At 39.0% G+C, this 19,339-nt stretch overlaps 4 protein-coding genes across 9 annotated transcripts in view; 3 read left to right on the top strand and 1 right to left on the bottom strand.

The window, feature by feature from the left end:
* tara (taranis) overlaps positions 1 to 7,205 on the top strand; it is a 61,674-nt gene extending 54,469 nt beyond the window's left edge. For 3 of the 4 annotated variants that reach the window (XM_011305375.1, XM_011305376.1, XM_011305374.1), the window contains one exon: positions 2,718 to 7,205. In XM_011305375.1, coding sequence (XP_011303677.1) covers positions 2,727 to 3,833 — 1,107 coding nt within the window. In that variant the 5' untranslated portion in view covers positions 2,718 to 2,726 and the 3' untranslated portion in view covers positions 3,834 to 7,205. Of the gene's footprint in view, positions 1 to 2,483; positions 2,602 to 2,717 lie in introns of those variants that run through there. The other variant, XM_011305377.1, reaches the window with a different exon arrangement.
* A 226-nt stretch (positions 7,206 to 7,431) lies between these two features.
* LOC105266896 (zinc finger protein 836) lies at positions 7,432 to 10,325 on the bottom strand. Its single transcript, XM_011305373.1, has 5 exons — positions 10,099 to 10,325; positions 9,396 to 10,032; positions 8,660 to 9,333; positions 8,357 to 8,582; positions 7,432 to 8,277 (listed from the first exon to the last, which is right to left on the bottom strand). Exons 1-5 carry the CDS (start codon positions 10,191 to 10,193, stop codon positions 7,486 to 7,488), a joined length of 2,424 nt encoding a protein of 807 aa, XP_011303675.1. The 5' UTR covers positions 10,194 to 10,325; the 3' UTR covers positions 7,432 to 7,485.
* Positions 10,326 to 10,443: 118 nt separating this feature from the next.
* EMC1 (ER membrane protein complex subunit 1) lies at positions 10,444 to 15,136 on the top strand. 2 transcript variants are annotated; one of them, XM_011305371.1, is made up of 9 exons: positions 10,444 to 10,643; positions 10,739 to 10,854; positions 10,936 to 11,119; positions 11,459 to 11,951; positions 12,036 to 12,339; positions 12,672 to 12,692; positions 13,122 to 14,261; positions 14,347 to 14,574; positions 14,669 to 15,136. In XM_011305371.1, the coding sequence occupies exons 1-9, from the start codon at positions 10,501 to 10,503 to the stop codon at positions 14,827 to 14,829; spliced, it is 2,790 nt and encodes a 929-aa protein (XP_011303673.1). In that variant the 5' UTR covers positions 10,444 to 10,500; the 3' UTR covers positions 14,830 to 15,136. The 2 variants fall into 2 exon arrangements, with proteins under 2 accessions (XP_011303673.1, XP_011303674.1); XM_011305372.1 differs by lacking the exon at positions 12,672 to 12,692 and having other exon boundaries at positions 10,445 to 10,643.
* A 95-nt stretch (positions 15,137 to 15,231) lies between these two features.
* Positions 15,232 to 19,250, top strand: LOC105266894 (uncharacterized protein KIAA0513). Of its 2 annotated transcripts, XM_011305368.1 has the most exons (10): positions 15,232 to 15,473; positions 16,549 to 16,823; positions 16,889 to 17,169; positions 17,297 to 17,338; positions 17,688 to 17,789; positions 17,959 to 18,119; positions 18,200 to 18,386; positions 18,474 to 18,696; positions 18,756 to 18,850; positions 18,917 to 19,250. In XM_011305368.1, exons 2-10 carry the CDS (start codon positions 16,552 to 16,554, stop codon positions 18,979 to 18,981), a joined length of 1,428 nt encoding a protein of 475 aa, XP_011303670.1. In that variant the 5' UTR covers positions 15,232 to 15,473; positions 16,549 to 16,551; the 3' UTR covers positions 18,982 to 19,250. The 2 variants fall into 2 exon arrangements, with proteins under 2 accessions (XP_011303670.1, XP_011303672.1); XM_011305370.1 differs by lacking the exon at positions 17,297 to 17,338.
* The last annotated feature ends 89 nt before the right edge of the window (positions 19,251 to 19,339 follow it).

Here is a 19,339-nt window from a genome sequence, read left to right as displayed (position 1 = left end):
TTTCTGCAGAGGACGAGATCCTTGAGGGCCGAGGGCGCCAACTCCACAGGCACCAGTGAAACAGGTTCTACACACAGTGAATCGTCTAATTTTTTACAGGCTCACTTCCCTTTACTTACCCCCGTCTACAATAATCGCTGTCATTGTGTGCAATTTTCGCGGGTTCGGTCACTGTTTTATGAACAAGAAGAAAAAACCTTCCCCAGGCGAGATCAATGAACCTGTCCGAGATTATCCAGCCCTTTCAATTTTCCTCACTTATCCTGCAATATAATTAAAAAAAAAAAAGGGATCGTCATTTGGAAATGGAAATGGAAAAAATGAGTAATAGCAAGGGAAAAGGGGGAAGGGGCATATATGCGGGATGAGAAAAGCGGGGAACCCCGAGTCCCCCTGTCTCCCACGCGGGTTGCCTGCCATATGGCTCTTTTTTTTTCTCCTCTTCCTCGTAGCCACCCTTGTGTCTACTGTACACCCCACACACGGTCCGCTCATCCTGTCGACGTGGTGGTAGGGCGGAGAAATACAAAGTTTGAGTTGATGTACACGTGGATTCCTTCTCCTGTGGCCGCTTACTTACCGTCGGCAGCGCGTGGTTCCGGTTACTTTTCCCTTTTATCCGTTTTATCAATTACTTCATCAATTCATTCGTCAATGGACCCCGCAAAATGTTTATTTTTAACTTTAAAATATATTTGCTCCTCCAATGATTCCAATTGATTCAAATTTTTTGGGAAAAACTTGAAGACAATTATCGTAGAGATTATAGAGTGCGGGGTACCACCAATTTTTCCAACAATTTTCCTGTGATCTTTTGGATGGAGAATGATCTCTGGGGAGCAGCAGTAAGAATCTCATGCGAGTTGGAAGAAAGGGAAATGGGGGGATGACGGTTGGGAGCTCCTGTTATAGCTAGAGTGAGGGATCGCCAGCCCCTCCAACGGGGGAAGCTTCCTTTATTCCTTTTCCCCCAATGCAAGCCTTACTCGGTATATTCGTTGGGGTTGTTTGGTATATGGGGTAAGCCATTTACTTCACTCCCCTATTCTCTATTTTCTCTATATACTTGGATATACATAAGGGAGTGACCGAGTGAATCACACTTGGCCTGCTTTTGTCTTGCAAGATTTACTCCACGAAAATCAGCTAATTATTTGAGAAGGATAGATACGATCCCCTGATGTTGAAGCCACTTGATGGTGTCAAGTCCTTGAAATTATGAGTGCATGCCTCGTTTAGTACAATCTTATCCGTCTCCGATAGCGCCGTGACGATTAATCTTGGTGGACTTTGTTCCACGATTTTCCTCAAGTTCAAAAAAGTCGAGTCAACCCATTAAGTTGGAAGAGAAAAAGAAAAAAATAAATGAGCAATTCAAGGGATGAGAATTTCAAATGAAATGAAAATGTTAAAGTCAGCCTTTGGGTATCTCGTTGCGACGCAGCGTAATTTCTCGACTCTGTTCTCTTTCGAAAATAACACACGGTTGACGTCATTCCCCGAGTTCATACTCACCAACGATACCCGATCGTCAATGCACCAGTCACTCTCATGCCTGCTAAAAAATTTCCAATGAATTAATATTTTCAAAATGAAAAAAAATAAAAAAACCATGAAACCGGAGTTGTCCTGACCTGAGCGTGAGGGCTGACTGCCGAATAGAGTAATCATGAATTGTAATTATATTTAATGCAGTGACAGAAGGGAATGGGAATAAAGGGAATAAATTGGAAGCGTGCAACCCCCTCGTTAGCAAAAGATGCACCAAGGCATTTTGAGAGTAGCTAGAAGGAGAAGTGGCCCAAAGTGGCAATAGAGGGCTGTGCCGTTTCTTGACTTTGATTTATGGACAGCTGAAAGGCGCGTGCAATTCTCTACCGCACTCTCCGGCTAATCCGTTACGCTGACCCTCTCCTCTTGACTCCCTCTTCTACATTTCCCCGATTCAACAAGTGCTCCACGCGTTGGCTATTATCGGTTGTAAACGCCTGGCGTTTACCAGGCCTTTAACCGTGTTGCCCTCGGAAAATGTAAATTTTCAACCCCCCGCACTATCACGGCAATTAAATTTTAAATAATTGTCGTTTGAATGCGCAGAGATAATGAGGGATAATGTTGGCTGATAAAGCATGGGAAATAGTATGGGCTCCACGGGGTGTTATGCAGTTATATATATTTTGCGGTGAAGTTTGAGAAACTTGAATGCCATCAAGTGAGCTCTCGAAGTACAGGTGATACTCGTGGTGGCACCTCGTGAAGTTATCCTGAACTCTTAGAGCGTCAGGGGCTCTCATGAAAAAGCCGCGACTTTCGAATTCTCAGATGCAATCATCTTACTTTCTCCTGGGGCAAGTTTAGGTGATCGAGATGCCACTAAAAATAATTTTTCCCCCTTCCCCTGATGATTTTCTCATTTTTCCGAGGTGACTGGTGATCCCGGCAAAGGGGCCACGCAGAATCAATGATTACAATGTAGAGCGTTCATTCCACCGATGACTTCTTCGGCGTGTAGGGGAGGTGACGTCATTATCCTCGGAGGTTCATCATGAGCAAGCCGAGGCTCTGAGTCACACTGTCTGTCTGACTGTGAGACAGACATTGGTACATACTCGGAATATTGTTATTGCTATCGTAGAGAGAGTAGATCGTAACGCGAAATTATGAAATTTGGGATGTAATGAGGGTTATTGATGAGATGAATGAATTATTTGTTGCAGAGTTGTGCAATGATGGGTCTGCAGGCCACGGCAGGTAAACGTAAACTGGAGGGAGGTGTGGGCTGCATGGAATTCGACATGGACATGAGTGAGAGCCCATCAAAACTTGGTAGAGTAGAGGGCAGCTGGTGGGCAATGGAGGAGAGTTACACACCGCAAGTTAATCAATCGTCATCATCGTACTACGAGATGGAAGTTAGTTCACCGTGTTTGAGCCAAACAAATCCATGCCAAGCAACCATACCGACAAGTTCACCGCCTGCAGCTAGCCAGTTGCATCATCCATCACAGCATTATTATCATCATCAGCGTAACAGTAGCAGTAGCAATGGTTACAATCAGTTATCGAGACCCCAGCCACAGTGGGGTACACCGCATCATTACGAACCACCGACGATACGAAGGGAGGAGAATGGAAAGAGTTATTTGGAATTGGGCTCGAGTTACCGTGCAAACGAGAGATGCTGCGAGGGCTCAAGATCAAGCTGGTGTAGACGCGGTAGAGCGTGTTATAGACAACGTAGACTAGCCGTCCTTAATATATCAATGTGTAAACTCGCTAGGTATCGTCAATTTCCCGATCCAAGTTTACATCGATCTGTACTCATATGCAATACCCTGAGGCATCTTGAAAGAGAGATGGAGAGGGACAGAAGTCCACCGCCAATGGAGCCAGTTATACAAGCACCAATGGCCCAATTACAACCACCTGAGCAAGGTAGACTTACACCTTTTCCAATGCCACCCACCTCATCTAGTGAAACTGATGTAGATTCGGGTATTGGTGATAGTGATGACAGCCGCTCTATCAATTGGGGCAGTGTATTATCATTATCCAGTCAATCGCCCCTCGATCCTCTCAACAACAACGAGTTACTTGATGTTGATATTGCTCCTGAATTAGACTTAGACTTTATGCCTGGATGGAAATTAACACCACTATCAGCTGACGATATCCTGAGAAGTACAAATGTCTCTGTTACTGCGTCAACCGCAACGCAGGATCACCATCATCATCATCATGTCACCTCATCAATTAGCACAAATACAACAGCAACAACAAATGCTTGTAATACCAGTAGTACGCACGAATCACTCATGTGCGTTGGTTCATAGCCCCCAATACTGGCGTCTTTGAGCCATCTCATCGATTTTTATCCACTTACGCAGCCGGGTAAATAAAATTTTATCATTAACCAATATTCATCAGCTAGGCCAATCGATACCTCGATAACTCCAACAATCGTAAATTCGGTAATTCGGTAATTCGGTAATTCGGTAATTCGATGACTCGATAACTCGAAAAACTCATCATCGATCATTATTCTTGTTGTATGTCACAAGAAAATATTGAGAATTAAAACGAAAAAAGAAAAACCGCGAGGACGCAACGATGCACAGCGCCACATCATTGGGTATAAACGGGATGACCCCGCTATACTGTTATACGCTAACTATTATTATTGGCCGCATCAAAAATCAACGTTTTATTTATTGTTCACGTGAAAAGGGAGAAACTAATACGGCTCGTGTCAATTACATGCCACTCCATTACCATTTACCTCGGTTCCAAGTCTATTGTTAATCTTGTAATTCTTTTAGATCATTCGTTTAATCACCAAGTAAGTCACAAAATTCTTGATCAACTCAATAATCCTAAATTCAATTTTGATTTATTGTTAATGAACAAAAGTGAAAATGCGTGCCGCACCTGTGTGATAATCAGGTTGGCAATGTGACGTAACTTCTTGGATTTTCAACGAATTATTTTCCCCCCGGGCTGGGGATGCACGGTTTTGAGCAATTTCAAATGACCAGGGATTCCGTCGAGGTTTTAAACATTTTAGTGTCAATTTCATTCATAACGTATTGCCTCGACGGTTCCTCAATATTCTCCATAACGGCTCACAATCGATTAGAAGACATCGCCCGCCTAGCTGGATAGCGTTGACAATCCCAGAATTAAACCTCAACACGTCCCACCATCATTCAAATTTATTTACAAACATGACAATTATACACGTGTTTTATCGGTTATTAATTATGCTGGCGTTGTTTGAACGGTATCCTACCGTCGTGGCCTACGCTCACACCTGATTCTGCACACAAACATACATAGTTTTTTTTTTTCATTTTCTTCCCATTCCCATTTTCCACTGTTAAAAATGGTGCTTTTTTACAAATACGCTATCTATCTCAGCCAAAATGCAACAGAATCGCCGATTAATTGACAATTTCATTTGTGACTTGTGATGAGATAAATTAGAATATTTTATTATTTTTTTTTTTTCAACAATTTTAATGAAATTGCATGCGAGCGTAGACGCGTACCGCCATCCCAATCGCGTTTATATGAGGAATGAAAGAATACCGTCAAAAAGTACCTGGATTTATTAAATTATTTAGAGATGAAAGGTGAAAGAGAATTATAGGGTTTATTGTTGCAGTAGCAATCGTCACTACGTTAATGATCTCCAAAGTAGTTTACAAAAAAAAAAGAATTAACAAAAAAATGCGTATGACGAGCCGCTGATATGCGAGATAACCTTTTATTTCTGTCAACAATGGACAAAGCATTAACAATGCACTGAAATCATGTGTCCAGTATGTCCAACAAGTGCAGCTATACTTAATGATATTGAAATGAAAACAAGGAGAGTAATACAGCAAATTGAATAGTTGAAGAGGACAAACTCGACTGATTAATTCAAATCACTTATTCATTGAAATTAACGCAATTGCAATTATAGTTATCTTTATTGTCCAAGCAATATTAACTTAAAAATTATTTCATTTTCTCTATTGATTCTTCCAATCTACTGGGAATGTGTGAATTGAGTGGACGAATCCGTTGAAATTGTTAACAACAGAAAATTTGTCAAAAAAAATACTCAAATGAAGGGGAGGTAAAACATAGCGGCAAAAAAATATAATTTGTAATTCGGCGGGACGCGTCTCGTTAGTTAGAGAGGCCTTTCGAGGGGTGGATGGTAGGAGGCAGCGATTCCTTAAAACTCAAAATTTTCTTTCGTTGATCCATCAACATTGGCGCAATCTGAATAATTTCAAGTGCTAAGGGAAATTTTGTGCGGAAGTGTGACTGAACGGATAATGCAATTGCTCGAGAGATTAGTGGGCTGTGCACGGCATAGTTGTTTCTTATACGTTTCACAATGAAGAATTATTGATTACTCGGTGACTACAAAGGTGAAGAAAATAAAAAAAAATAAAAAACAAGAAAGAACAATTGTAAATAATATAAATAGTAATGAAAAAGGTACATTTTAAGTGACGAGATAAAAAAATAGGTATAAAAATTTAAAAAAATATACATAAGATATTATATATTATATATATACATATATATGAGAACGAGAAGTATATATATAAGATTACTATATATTTACCTTGGTAAGTGAACAAGGCGTGTGCGGGGTCTCACTTGATCTACAAATTCATCAATCTTGAGCCTAAAGAAGAAATAAATTTTCCCTTTTTTTTTTTTTAATCTACCCTCTCCAATCTCGTTCGGCCTATGACGATCGACTTAATCGAGAATCGTGCTAACGACACTATTCCCTGCAGTGACTATTTATCTTCCAATATTAGTACTCGTTGAAATTAAAAGTGACGGAGATTTTTTTATTTTGTTTATTATTAATTGCGCAAATTCTTCACGCTGGTCGTGTGGATTCTCGGCGCTAGTCGATCAATCGGTTCGACTTTGTCTTTGGAGTTGATTCAGTGAAAATGGCCTGAGTTGTTATTATAATCATGCATCCATTTTGAGCATATTCTTTTTTATATTTGTTAATTCAAATCTAGAAACACTTCATACTTATTCTCAATCATGTCTTGCCAATTTTTTGATTAATTAGTGGAGAAATTTAATTGAGTGGGGTAAATATTGTGAATCATGGGAGATCAAGCAACGCCTCGGGAAACTTAGGGCAGGAAAGACAACACTGTACATTGTAAATAGTAGCGGAGAGGATGAAGGTTTACAGAAAGACAGTTAAAGTTGCATCGAATAAGAATCTACGCTGTGAACTCGAAATAACGGGACAAAACGAGCGATTCCATAAAGATGAGAAAAAAAAAAATGGAAAATACAAAAAAAATTGTTAAATCAATTGACGAGATTCGAATTAAATAATTAAATTATTTATGAGAAAATATAGTAATTACGAGTTTTATAGTTTCGCTTTGTCCACTGTGTGCTTCGAGTTTGGGCGTACTTCTTTAATAGATAAACAAATAGACAGAAAAAAAAAACAATGTTTCATGATGCACAGTATATTTCTAAAAAGCGAGCCGATCACTCGCGATTCCCCTGCACTTTTTGTTACACCGCATTGGAAAAATATTAATTGGATTAATTAATTGGCTGAATTAAAGTGCAGAACTTTTGACTCATGTTATAAATGTGAAAATTATGAAATAAATTACTCAAAGCTAAGACTTGTGGAACAAAAATAAAGTTAAAAAGATATAACGATAAATCTAGTCTCAAGCGGTTTAAAGTTGCAGAATGCGAACGTGTGATCGGTCGTTGTTTTAGCAGCAAAAGTTGTATCACGTACTGTTTTACCAAAATATCGGCAGTGGCAAAAAAGAAAATGGAAAACAATAAAAAAGAGAAGAAACCACACAATATGGACAGCAACAAAAACCATAAAAAACAATAAAGAGTATATTATTCTATATATAGCAATGTTTATTACGATTTATTCTCCTTCCTCCTTGACATCATATTTCCTATTTACAATCACGAATATTGAATATCACTGATATTTAACGAGTAGTTGTCAAAATTTTCTGACAACTCAACATACTCCTCAACAGGTGCAGTATCCTGGGTATCTGGTTTGTGGTGAGACTCCAGGTGCTTAACAATTTCCATCTTGTTGGCAAAAGTCTCCTGACATTTTTCGCAACTCAATATTTTGGACTGATGGATTTTTTCGTGTTTCTTCATGTCATGTTTTTGAGAGAATCTTCGATTGCACACTGAACAGACGAATGGCTTCTCCCCAGTGTGAACTCTCTCATGAATTATGAGAGCTGATCTCCGTGTAAAAGACTTGGAGCAGTACTGACAAACAAAAGGTCGAACATCGGCATGAGCTTTCATATGTTGACTCAGATTACTTGAGCATCTGTATTGCATATTACACAATTTGCAGGAATAGGGTCGCTCTCCAGTGTGGATTCTCTCGTGAATGAGTCTGGCTTCTCTCGAGATAAATGCATCACCACAGAATTGACACAGGTGGCTTCTCTCGCACGTGTGCATTGACTTGATGTGATACCTCAAGGAGCTCTTGCTCGCCAATTTTTTTCCACACTTCTCACACTCGACTTTCGGCTGATCAACTTCGTGGGTTCGCTCGTGATTAGTCAGATGTGTACGTTTCGAAAATACACGTCTACACGTTGCACATTGCCAGATGGTTTTGTCAATGGATCGGCGTTTTATACTCTCGATTATATCGTTCAAGCTGTGACTCTTGCGGTGGTGCTTCAAATCGCTCATCGAATTGCACTTGCAATCACACACCTGAGCAGTGTTAATTCAATAGATACTATTAAAAATTATATCGAAATTAGAAATAAATTTATAAATGAAGAACTCTTACACTGCACTTGTACGTTCCATCACTGTTGCTGTGTCTCTTGAAATGCGTATTCATATTACCCCTTCGATTGAAAGTCGCACCGCAGATTGGACAGGCGTATTTATTAATTCCGTGAGACAATCTATGCTGTCGTAATTGTATTCTCTTGGAAAATGCCTTTCCACACTGTTCACAGACGTAGGGCTTCTTACCATTATGTTGGTTCATGTGTTCTTGCAGGTGGAATCTCAGTGGAATAAAAAAAAAATACAACTTAAGACAGGCAATTTATTTACTCGTAAATCATCATGATTTTCATTTTACCTGGATCGGAAAGCACTTCCACAGGTCTCACAAATGTGTCGTTTTTTCCTAGCAGCATCGAGATGCACGCGTTTATGCCCTCTGAGATTATTTGAGTGTTTGAAGCTCTTCCCGCACAGATCGCAGAGATAGGGCTTGTCTTGTCGATGAGTGGCCTCATGAACATCCAGGCTGGACCACTTCTCATATGATTTATCACAAGTCCCGCATTTGAAGAGTGAGCCCTGGCCATTGTGGGCCTCCGTCATATGTCCCTGAATTTCTTTACGATTGGAGAAGGATTGAGAGCAGTAACCACATCGACGACTTGATCTGACTAATGTCTGTTCAGCCATCAATATTTCATTCTTATTATTCAACACATCTTCAACTTGGCAATTTGACTTTTCTATCAACACCGGCTCATTATTATCCTGACTGTGGAATTGATCGGCTCTTGACACCACGGGCTCACTCTGTAAATCAGTCTTTGATCTCTCATCATTTTGGAGTGGCAGAGGTTGAAGAATTAAATTATTTAAATCAGAATGTACAACGTATTTTAATTGTTTCTCTTTTTCAGACTCTTGAGAACGTGACTTTTCAGACGGGATACCACCAAAGAATGGTACCTCGTTTGTTATTACCAATTCCTCGTTTGGTATGAAGTCACGGTATTTTTCTTCATAATTATACTGAAAAACGGAAATTTTAATAAGTTGAAGAATTTTTTGTGGTAATCTCAGGTCTTTCTTACCTTATTTGGTAAATTTAGAAATTTCCTCAATCTTATATCATTCAATAAACTAGTTATCACAAGAGTATGGGAGCTTTCCACCTTTTCATGGCACTCTAAGCATATTTTCTGTGGCAATCCATCTCCACTTTCGATAATTATCGGTAAATGAAGGTGAATTTTTTGCTGGATGGTGAGTGCACCTTCTCTCTCATTAAATATGTTGACACATTCTGGTGGATTTTTTCCACATATTCTACAGAGATTTAAGAATCTCGCCATCTCTTCGAACTCCTCCATATTAACATTAATATTCTCAATTCTCCGGATTTCCTCGTTTTCATTAATTTCATCTGATTCGTTGTTATCATTAGTAATATTACCATTGTAGATTGTATGTTCATATTCTGATGCTGCATCCACAAAATTTTGTTCGCTCAATTCTATCGAATTTATAACATCAGTGGATTCCACTGATTGCATTTGAAGCCCAAAAAGTGTTGGTATTGCCCCTTGAGTGATGATTATTTGATTGCTTTTACTCAAAAAATATTGATCTTCAATATGGTTTGAGCAAATATAGTAATTCAGATGCAATTCTTCATTTGATTTAATAATCAGGTCTGATCTGCCACAGTTGTGGGCCCATACAGTGGCACTAAACAAATTGCCATAACAAATTCGATAAAATTAAGAGTAAATAAATATAAACGTGATTACTTACGTATCATCATTTGGAAAGCTGACAAAAATAATATTACTCGAGTCTTCATGGTCAGAGGAGTATTTGCAGGTTGGTGCAGCACACACGACTTTCATTTTTTCTTATTCGACAACAATAATTTTAATTAAAAAATGATGATCCAGTTTTTTGGAGTTACTGTCAAAACCAAAGAGGATTAACTAAAGTAGAGGCTCAGTTCGAGGGGCTTGAATGACCCCAGCGGCATCGTAGTACTGCACCCCAAGAGAGGGAGGGTGCCACACGGAATGTCCTCTTTGGACACAAATATATGTGGGACGATTTCCACGAAATACGACTGGAATACTGAGAACCATTGAGAACTTGCCTGCAGTTCAACCCTAACCCAATTCATTTGTGATAATGATAATATAGTTGTTAATCATGGCACCGTTCGTGTGGACTTTCAAGGGAAATATCCACCGGTTTATCACGGATGGACAATTGCTTCAGTATTTCATTATTCTATTCTCATTGTTTAATTTTTCATTGTGTCTCTATGAAGATCAAGTTGGTAAATTCGACTGGTAAATATTTCACTGCGCCAATTCATTTCTATCACACTGTTCTAACAGGATCTATAATAATTAAATATTCATGAATTCATGGTGATTCCCAATAGGAAACAGAATTACGTAGGAAGAATCAAATTTTCTAGTTTTGATACAGTATCGACTGCCAAGAAAATAATAGTTGCCACAGAGGAGAATGTACTTGCAGCTCTCAATTTGAAGTCAGGTAACGCCAGAATGAAAATTTAATCTATTGAGCCAAGTTGATGCTTGAATTTTTTACTTAAAGAGTAATTTCTAATAATAGGCCAAATAATATGGAGGCGAGTGTTGGAACGTGGCTATGCTGGACGAATTCGTTCCCTGAGTGGTGTAGCAGATGGAGATTTGATAACTGTGAGCGGTGGAGTCCCTGCAATTGTTCGCGTTTGGGATTTAGCTGCTGGACACATCCTCAACGAGTGGCCAGTTGCAGAGCAAAATCCTGAGCGGTGATGAAATTTTCATTAAATCAATAAATTTCCTATACATCCCTCAATAATTCCGATTGATCTCCAAGTTATTAATTTTTAATAATTCTATCCTGAGAAAATGATTTATTAATTTTTCAGACTAGACACCCCATTTCTATCATTTTCCACAGTTGGATTATATTCTGTCGAAAGGTTTCTTGATTATTCTATCGCATAGCACATGTATAATTATTTTCACTAAGTGTTTTGTCAATGAGTCTAGCGTGTTTAAAGCATCACATGAGAAGTAACTTTCACATTGATTTGTGTTTAAAATGTATGAATTACATGTGCTTGATTATGAATATTTTCTATTAGATTGGAAGATGTCAAATGGCACATCAAAGACGGCACTCTCCACCATATTCTGCCAATTTATAGTAGTGGAGTTGAGGTGACATCGTATGACAGTAAAACTGGAGAGAAATTAAAAACCAGAAAGGTCTCAGCGCCGTTCATAACAGCAGAAACAGAATGCGTATTGGCAGCACCATATTTAGCCTGCCTCAAGAGTGATACGTCACTGGCAATTCTCTTTCTCGTGAATTTATTCGATACAAATGCACAGCCACATTCAGTGACTAGTAATAATATATTCGGGGCTGGAGCTCAGGGTCCATTCAAATTGGAGGCAGTCCCAGGGGACGACTCAGTTTTATCAATCACTGCTGAGGGAGATAATAGAAAACGTATCATGATGCCTAGCGATACACCGAAAATCATTCTAAGGGATATCGAGGGTGACGCTAGACTTTATGTTACGAGTGTTGATGAGGAGAAAGTACTTTTGGAAACTACTTATCGTAATGGGGTAAATAATCAAGACCGTTGTCCTTTAATCAAGTGCAAAGGGGCCAAATTTTAAATAAACAAATTGCACTTTTATTTATTTCAGGTAACCGAAATAAAAGCATTGACTCTATTAGAATCTACCCCGATGCCAGAATTCTCAGCGGCAATATCCCACGGTGCTCTCCTTTTCCCCAGCATGAAAGCATCCATTTGTCCACGAATGTCAAAGGGAGTAATTTGCCGGCATTTAGTTAGTTCTGAAGACGATGGAGTTGCTCTTCTGCAGCACAATAAACTGGTCTGGTCGAGGGAGGAGGCATTGGCCAGCATATCCCTCGTTGAGATGATGGAGCTGCCCATGTCTGACAGAGATCAAACTATCGAGACGGAATTTGATCAGAAAGAGAGTGAGTTATTGATATTCAATTACTATTAACTTTCCATCAGTCGATGGGAATTTTTTAAAAATAATACTGGATCGATCGCGATGCTCATCTAACAGACTGCATGGTCTCATTCCTTCTCGACATCAATTCCCATAATTAATTATAAAAGTCTCCAATTTTTTCTTACTCGATAGAATAAATTGCAATAGTATAATGAAATGGTAAATAAATTTGGGGTTTATTTGATTGACAGTTGATGGTGATAATAATCACATACAATTTCCTCTGAAACGTGTATGAACTAATTGAAAAATGGTATTAATAAAGTTTCTTTTGTGAATGGCTGCTGGCAGGTATCGATATAGACAGTTCATGTAAGTAGTTATTGCAGGATAGGCTGGTTTGGAGATTTTTCTCATTTTGTTTTCAACAAGACCTAAAAATTTCCTAGATAGTCGAATTGTAGAATTTCGATGAGTCTTTGATAGCTAGAAACCTCTTACTCCATCCCATTGAAGATCTAGTATTCGATGTACATAAAATTTAAATGCATGGGGTATGAACTCGTAACAGCATGAGGGTGTGATTATTCCGCATAAATTCATCAAATGGTGGTGATATTATTATATCCACCGCCACATTAATTCTAAACAATTACTGTGAGGATCCTTTGGTATGCAGTTGACAACTTCGGTCGCATGAACTTCAAAAAATAATTTATCTCTCGTAGTTTTAGAACTAGGAATGTATTGGTCTCGTGTCTTCTTCATTCCAGCAATCAAAATCATTTTTTTTTCTCCCAGGGGATGTCATAGGGATGATGACGAGACGAGTGACGGCTCAATTTAATCAACTGAAATCATTCCTTCAGTCCTCGTTCGGCGTAACTCCCCAAGCATCGAATCAGAGGGCAGATCTGGTGAGAGATAAATTTGGTCTCCATAAGATGATCGTTGTGGTGACATCGGCAGGAAAATTATTTGGTATCGAGTCGAAGAAAGGGGAAATTATTTGGCAATTGAGAGTTAAAGACATTGCCACAGAGAAAAAAGATTCTAAACCATTGATTTTGTACGTTCAACGTGGTAGCAGGCATTTCCCATATCCTCCACAGTGCGCTCTGTTATCAACCGATAAGAACACTGGAGAGGGTATTATTTACACGTTCAATCCAATAACTGGACAGCCTCTAGATGGGCTGGTTAAACTGGGATACAAGGTGAAGCAATCGATGCTCTTACACGATGCCACTGAGGATTTCCTCAGGGCAATTTTACTTCTCGACTCGAGGGATAAGATTCATGTTTTTCCGGAGAATGCAACTGCTGTGGCCGCTACCAATGGCAAGAGCACGTATTTGTTCACTGCTGATGCTGGTACTGGTATTGTTGCTGGATTTTCCCTTGGGTACAGTACACCTGAGGAATTAATAGCCCATAAAGTGTGGGAACTAGTGCTAGCTCCTAAAAATCAAAAGATCACCCATGTTGTATCGAAGAGTCCAATCGAACGTGTCCACTCTCAGGGACGAGTTCTGGGTGACAGATCAGTACTTTATAAGTATATCAATCCCAATTTAGTTGCTGTTGTTACCCAGGGTGTTGGTAATACCCTGAAGAATACGATGACCTTGTATCTCCTGGATGTAGTCTCAGGAGCCATGATATTCTCGATAGTTCACAAACGAGTGCGTGGTCCCACTCACATAGTTCACTCCGAGAACTGGCTTGTTTATAGTTATTACAACGATAAGAGTCGTAGAACTGAAATAGCAACTTTAGAGCTTTACGAGGGAAAAGTGCAGAGTAACACCACTGTGTTTTCATCATTGACAACAACACGTCTACCTATGGTAGAGCGACAAGCATTCATCTTCCCTGCTTCCATTGAATCAATGAGAGAAACTATTACTGAGAAGGGAATAACGAGTAAACATATTCTAGGTACACAAATTTGTCATTCTTTTCTTCACCCGTTTCATTTAATTTTATTTATTTAATCAATTCAATCATTCATGTTCATTTATAGTGGCTTTAGCTAATGGCGGAATTCTGGAGTTACCCTGGATGATGGTTGATCCAAGAAGACCCACCAATCCTGAATTACGAGAAGAAGGTGTAATTCCCTACATGCCGGAAATACCCATTCACATGGATGCCATTATCAACTACAATCAAAGTGTATTCAGGGTATCAGGAATTCACACAAGTCCCAGTGGCCTTGAAAGTACCTGTTTAGTTTTCGCACACGGTCTTGGTAATTATCCCTTTTTCAATAATTATAATAATTATCCTCCAAAAATTCAAACAAACATCTCTATTTCTCTCTGAATGCAACGCCATTATTCTAGATTTATTCTACACGAGAGTCGCCCCATCGAAAACATTCGACGTTCTGAAAGAAGACTTTGATTATTATCTCATCGTGATAGTCCTCGCAGCTCTCCTGATCTCATCGTATGTGACAAAAAAATTGGCATCACAGAAAGCACAGAAACAGGCGTGGAAATAGTTCCATTACCATTCGTCTCAGAGACATATTCTCTTTCTTTTAGTGAATTCCCACAATCTTGTTACATTTTTAACTTATGAAGGCCACATCATCCACTCTTTTGTAATTAAAAAATTGTCAATATGTAAATTAATCCAATTGAAACAATGCCATTGATTTATGTAAACACTCATAAACTAGAATGAATTAATTTCAAGCTGTTTTTATAAACAACACGTAGTTTCTAAATGAAGATAATTTACGGATATATAATGAGTGAATGAGAACGAGGCATGCTGATACCAAAATAAAGTGAAAATCAAAGGAATGTTTGTTGTTTTGCATTTCAAAGTGGATAGAAGGTGCATTGCAGTGGTGGAAATGAATTTTTATGCAACAGCATGTTTCGGTATGGGACGTATGCGGGCAGTATTGATTTGACTCTGTGACTGCGCAGACCTACAATATTATCACGTGTGATCTGTCATTGCGCGGTGTTTCAGGGAAGCCAGCGATTGAGTTTACAGAAATAAAGAAATACAATTGAAATAGTTGTGATGAAAGACCAATGATTTTGGAACTTGTTGAGTGTTTATTTGTATTTATTCGGCGGAGGATTCGAATGATACAGAGATATTCCTTCTGACGCATTCAAAAAATAACAGGTACACTAATATTTTTATTTCTATTCCTTTGTAGCTGTATTCGTCCGTTGATATTCAATTAACAGGTAATTCATTTACATTTACTGAGGGAAAAAGAAATAGCGCTTTTTTTTTCATTGAAAATGAATTTAATCGATTGCTGAGGAGCATGCGGCACTAGTAAAACTGTACCGCACTGCAGTCTGAAAAAAAAGTAGTCGATCAATAGAAAAGATAAAATCGCCGGTTACAGGTGTTTCATTCATGAATCCATTATGGTCCCATGACAATAGGTAATTTCCGTTCAACTTCCCCCCGTTAAATAACCAACTGTGGAAGATGAATTGCCGCTGGTCAATCGAAAACTGTTAGAAGTTGTCTCTAACTGAATATATACGATATTTGTTGTATCAGTTACTGGGATAATATTCGCGACGATATATTCGATAAAATATATTGCGTTGACAATTTTTCCAAACTAAATCCCGATCAATCTGCGTTCCTACTATTCAAATGAGGTTCGATAAATAAAAATTATTGTCCGATCTTTAATTTATTTCCGTTCTTTTTCTCTTCCGCTCATTAAATAACGTTAGTCGCCGGTCCCAGTTATATCATAGCTCGCAAGAAAAACAGGAAAAGAAAATTGACTGCTGCACTGATAGAAGGCTTCAATTAATATTTCAAATTCATTTCCGTCGATTTATTTTTTCAGCAATGGGTTAGAATAAAATGAATTTGATGATCATTGTTCAATTTTTCTGGAGTAATTAAAAATGATTTAATAATGTTCAAACGCCTGTTAAATTGTGGTTTAGCCTTCTTATCGTACTAGTATTGCCTTGAGAAATGCGCCGGCTGGCAGGAGATATGCTGGAATGAGCGCGATATCGTTTCGAGGACAACTTGGTTTTCCAGATTTGCCTTGTTATGAAAATTTGCGAATAGTTTAGTTTAGGGAGGAATATTGCGGATCAATGCGCTGACTCGCTCATTTCTCGAGTTTTCCTGTACGTACTAAAACCATTTTCCTCCTTCCTCGATCTAATTCCGACTATTCCGACTATATCATTGTATAAATTATTATATTATTCAGAATATGGTCGACGTAACTGCACCCTTGCCATCGACGAACGGTGGTTCCTTGATGGGAAAAACACGTGGTGCCCTGAAATCGATGCGCACAGCCCTCGGAGGAGGTGGTGAATACCTCCAAGGGCTTGGCAATAGAATTGGCTCAGCCCTCAGTAGCAGCTTCGAAGAGAGTGATATTACGACGACACCATCCTCTCCTCCGTCGCCCTCTCCAGGACAAGATTTATCGAAAGATCAAGTCGATGGTGTTGCCAGGAGGAAACTTCGTTTGCCTCGGTAACATCTCCATGGGCAATCTGAATATTTCATTTCCCAATAACTCCAACTCCCTTTCAATCTAGATTCAGTGGATATTCATACGAAGACTACGAGGCGATGGCCAGGCAGAAGCTAGAACGCCAAACGTACCCCGAGTATTCACGAAATAATCGAAAATTCCCACCAGGAATGACTTACGAGGAAATAGCTTCTTCGAGAGCGCCAATAGTTCACAAATCCGAAGTGAAGACTGACGAAGAGATCAGTCCCGATAGATCGAGTGTAGAGAGCATTGAGCCACTTCAGGAAAAAGACATCAAAGCAACTGGCCCAGATCCCTTTGACAAACTCAATTACAAAACGGGTAAGAATTGCCGCAATATAATTAACGCATCAATGCCTATATCTCTATCTCTTTACAACTCATTTTAATTTATTTAAATGATTATTCATTGACGAGAGAACTCACCATTTTCTTTTTCCACTGAAAGCAAGGGCCCCAGATCGCTATGAGACAGTCGTTTTTTGTTTAGGTAAATTAAGAAATAAAAAATGAAATGATTAATGTATTAATTACAACATGTGAGTTGGCAAATTCCTGTGTTTTCTTTTGCATCACTGTTATGACAATTTTTAGTTATATACCCTGTGCAATGATGAGTGTTGATCCATTTGTTGGAGAATGGTATTCACTTGGTGATACAGAATTGTGAAATTCGTGTGAAGAGGGCGGATGTCAGCGGAGTACTGATGTATTGCTTATTGTTAGTAGAACTGTGTGGACTGTCGATTGTAGTCGAAGATAGAAAATTGATGTGCTTTTAGAAGGTACCGGATTTTTTATGTATCGGGGATAATGATTTATGAATGGTGTTATTATAGATATTCCGTGTAGTAGTGGCTCAGCTAGTGATCTGGATGGATATGGGCCTAGTACGAGTTTAGATTCGAATATGGATGGTCGTAGGATGTGGGAGAGATCAGGTATTTGAACAAAATATTTCTCCTATTGACAAAAAACGAGGAATAAAATAGAATGAACAATCAAACGATTGATAGGAATAGAAAACGGAGTGATAAAGGGAGAATTTTATATTCAAAGTGTGACACGTAGATAAATGTAAAAATCAAATATTTGAACTGACTTTGACAGGGTCCTCTGGATCAGTTCAATCATGGGCATCGAGCTTGTCGGCTGACAGTCAATCAGAAGAGGCTGCCGCAGATTTTATGAAAGCCTTTGTGCCACTTCTTTTTGACGCTCCCGATACAATCGATCAGGAGCAAAAAGCTAACTTTGGCCAGATGGTTCTCGTATGTATGGAAATGAGTGTTGGCCAGCTTTCATAAAACAATGCCAAGATTTAATAAATTGTCATTTTCCATGGCAACAGACTGAGTCCGGTAGAATTTGGTTTGCGAGAGTGGTGAATGCAAGGCGAGCACGTGCCTGTGTCTCCGAGGCATCTTTTTACTCTTTGGCCCAGCACTTTGCACTGGCGCTTTTCGAGTGCCACGAGGCTGATGACTTTGCACCGGCAAAGAGTCTCATGAATATGTGTTTCACATTCTATCATAAAGGTATGAAGAATATTTCTCTATTTATTTCGTGGCGAATGAAGCACAAAGGGAGGCAAGTTATTGCTTTTTTAATTAATCCTCTTGCAGTGGAGGTACCTGGGCTTGAGCCATACAGGGAATATCTGTACACACATCTCAGGGTCCAACCGATCTGGTCCTCTATGAGATTTTGGACAGCTGCATTCTTCGATGCTGTTCAGTGTGAGAGGGCCATGAGGCCTGTCCCATCGAGATCAAAGGCGCTGGATCAGGAGGCATTGGCCGCTGAAGACCGCAGGTTCCAGGCGAATATTGTCTTCGGCCAATTGGGGTAAATTATATTTAAACTATTCCAAATGAAATGCATGGAAAATAAAATTTTCTTTCCAGGACTTTTACATGCAACATGCATGCATTTGGACTGGCACGAAGTCTTTGCTTGGAATTCCTGAGAAAACAATGTGTTATTGCTAATTTAACACCAGGTAGGCGAAAAATTTACCGTTAGGATATGGCATTTGATGTTTTATCTGACCCCTGGACGTTTTTAGATCAAGAGAAAATGCTGCGCGACAATATTATGCACATGTTCGACGAGTCTGAGCCATGGAGATAGTGAGGGACGAGTCGATGATGAATGATTGATACTCCGATAATCGCCTTCCAAATGGTAACGGATCAGACTGACTCCCAGTGAGGGGTAGAATTAAAAATAATTATTCCCAGTGCAGTGTGACATTAATTAAATAGCCAGATGATTATGGATCGATAATATCAGGTCAATTGCCACAGGCAATCCCGTTCGTTTTCTTCAATGAATTTCGTCCGATCATATCACTACAGCTGCTATGTAAAATGTAAAATTGACAATAATAAATATCTATTTAAGGAAACTGGTGGTATTTAATGGTGATTGCTCTCCATTTTATTCAATAAAAATATTATTCCCCAAAATATTATAATGGAAATATATT

Source organism: Fopius arisanus, unplaced genomic scaffold (genome assembly GCF_000806365.1).
Source record: "Fopius arisanus strain USDA-PBARC FA_bdor unplaced genomic scaffold, ASM80636v1 scaffold00042, whole genome shotgun sequence".
In the NCBI taxonomy this organism is placed as follows: domain Eukaryota; kingdom Metazoa; phylum Arthropoda; class Insecta; order Hymenoptera; family Braconidae; genus Fopius; species Fopius arisanus.
The sequence above is the reverse complement of the archived record's forward strand: the minus strand, read 5'-3'. Positions and strand labels throughout refer to the sequence as shown.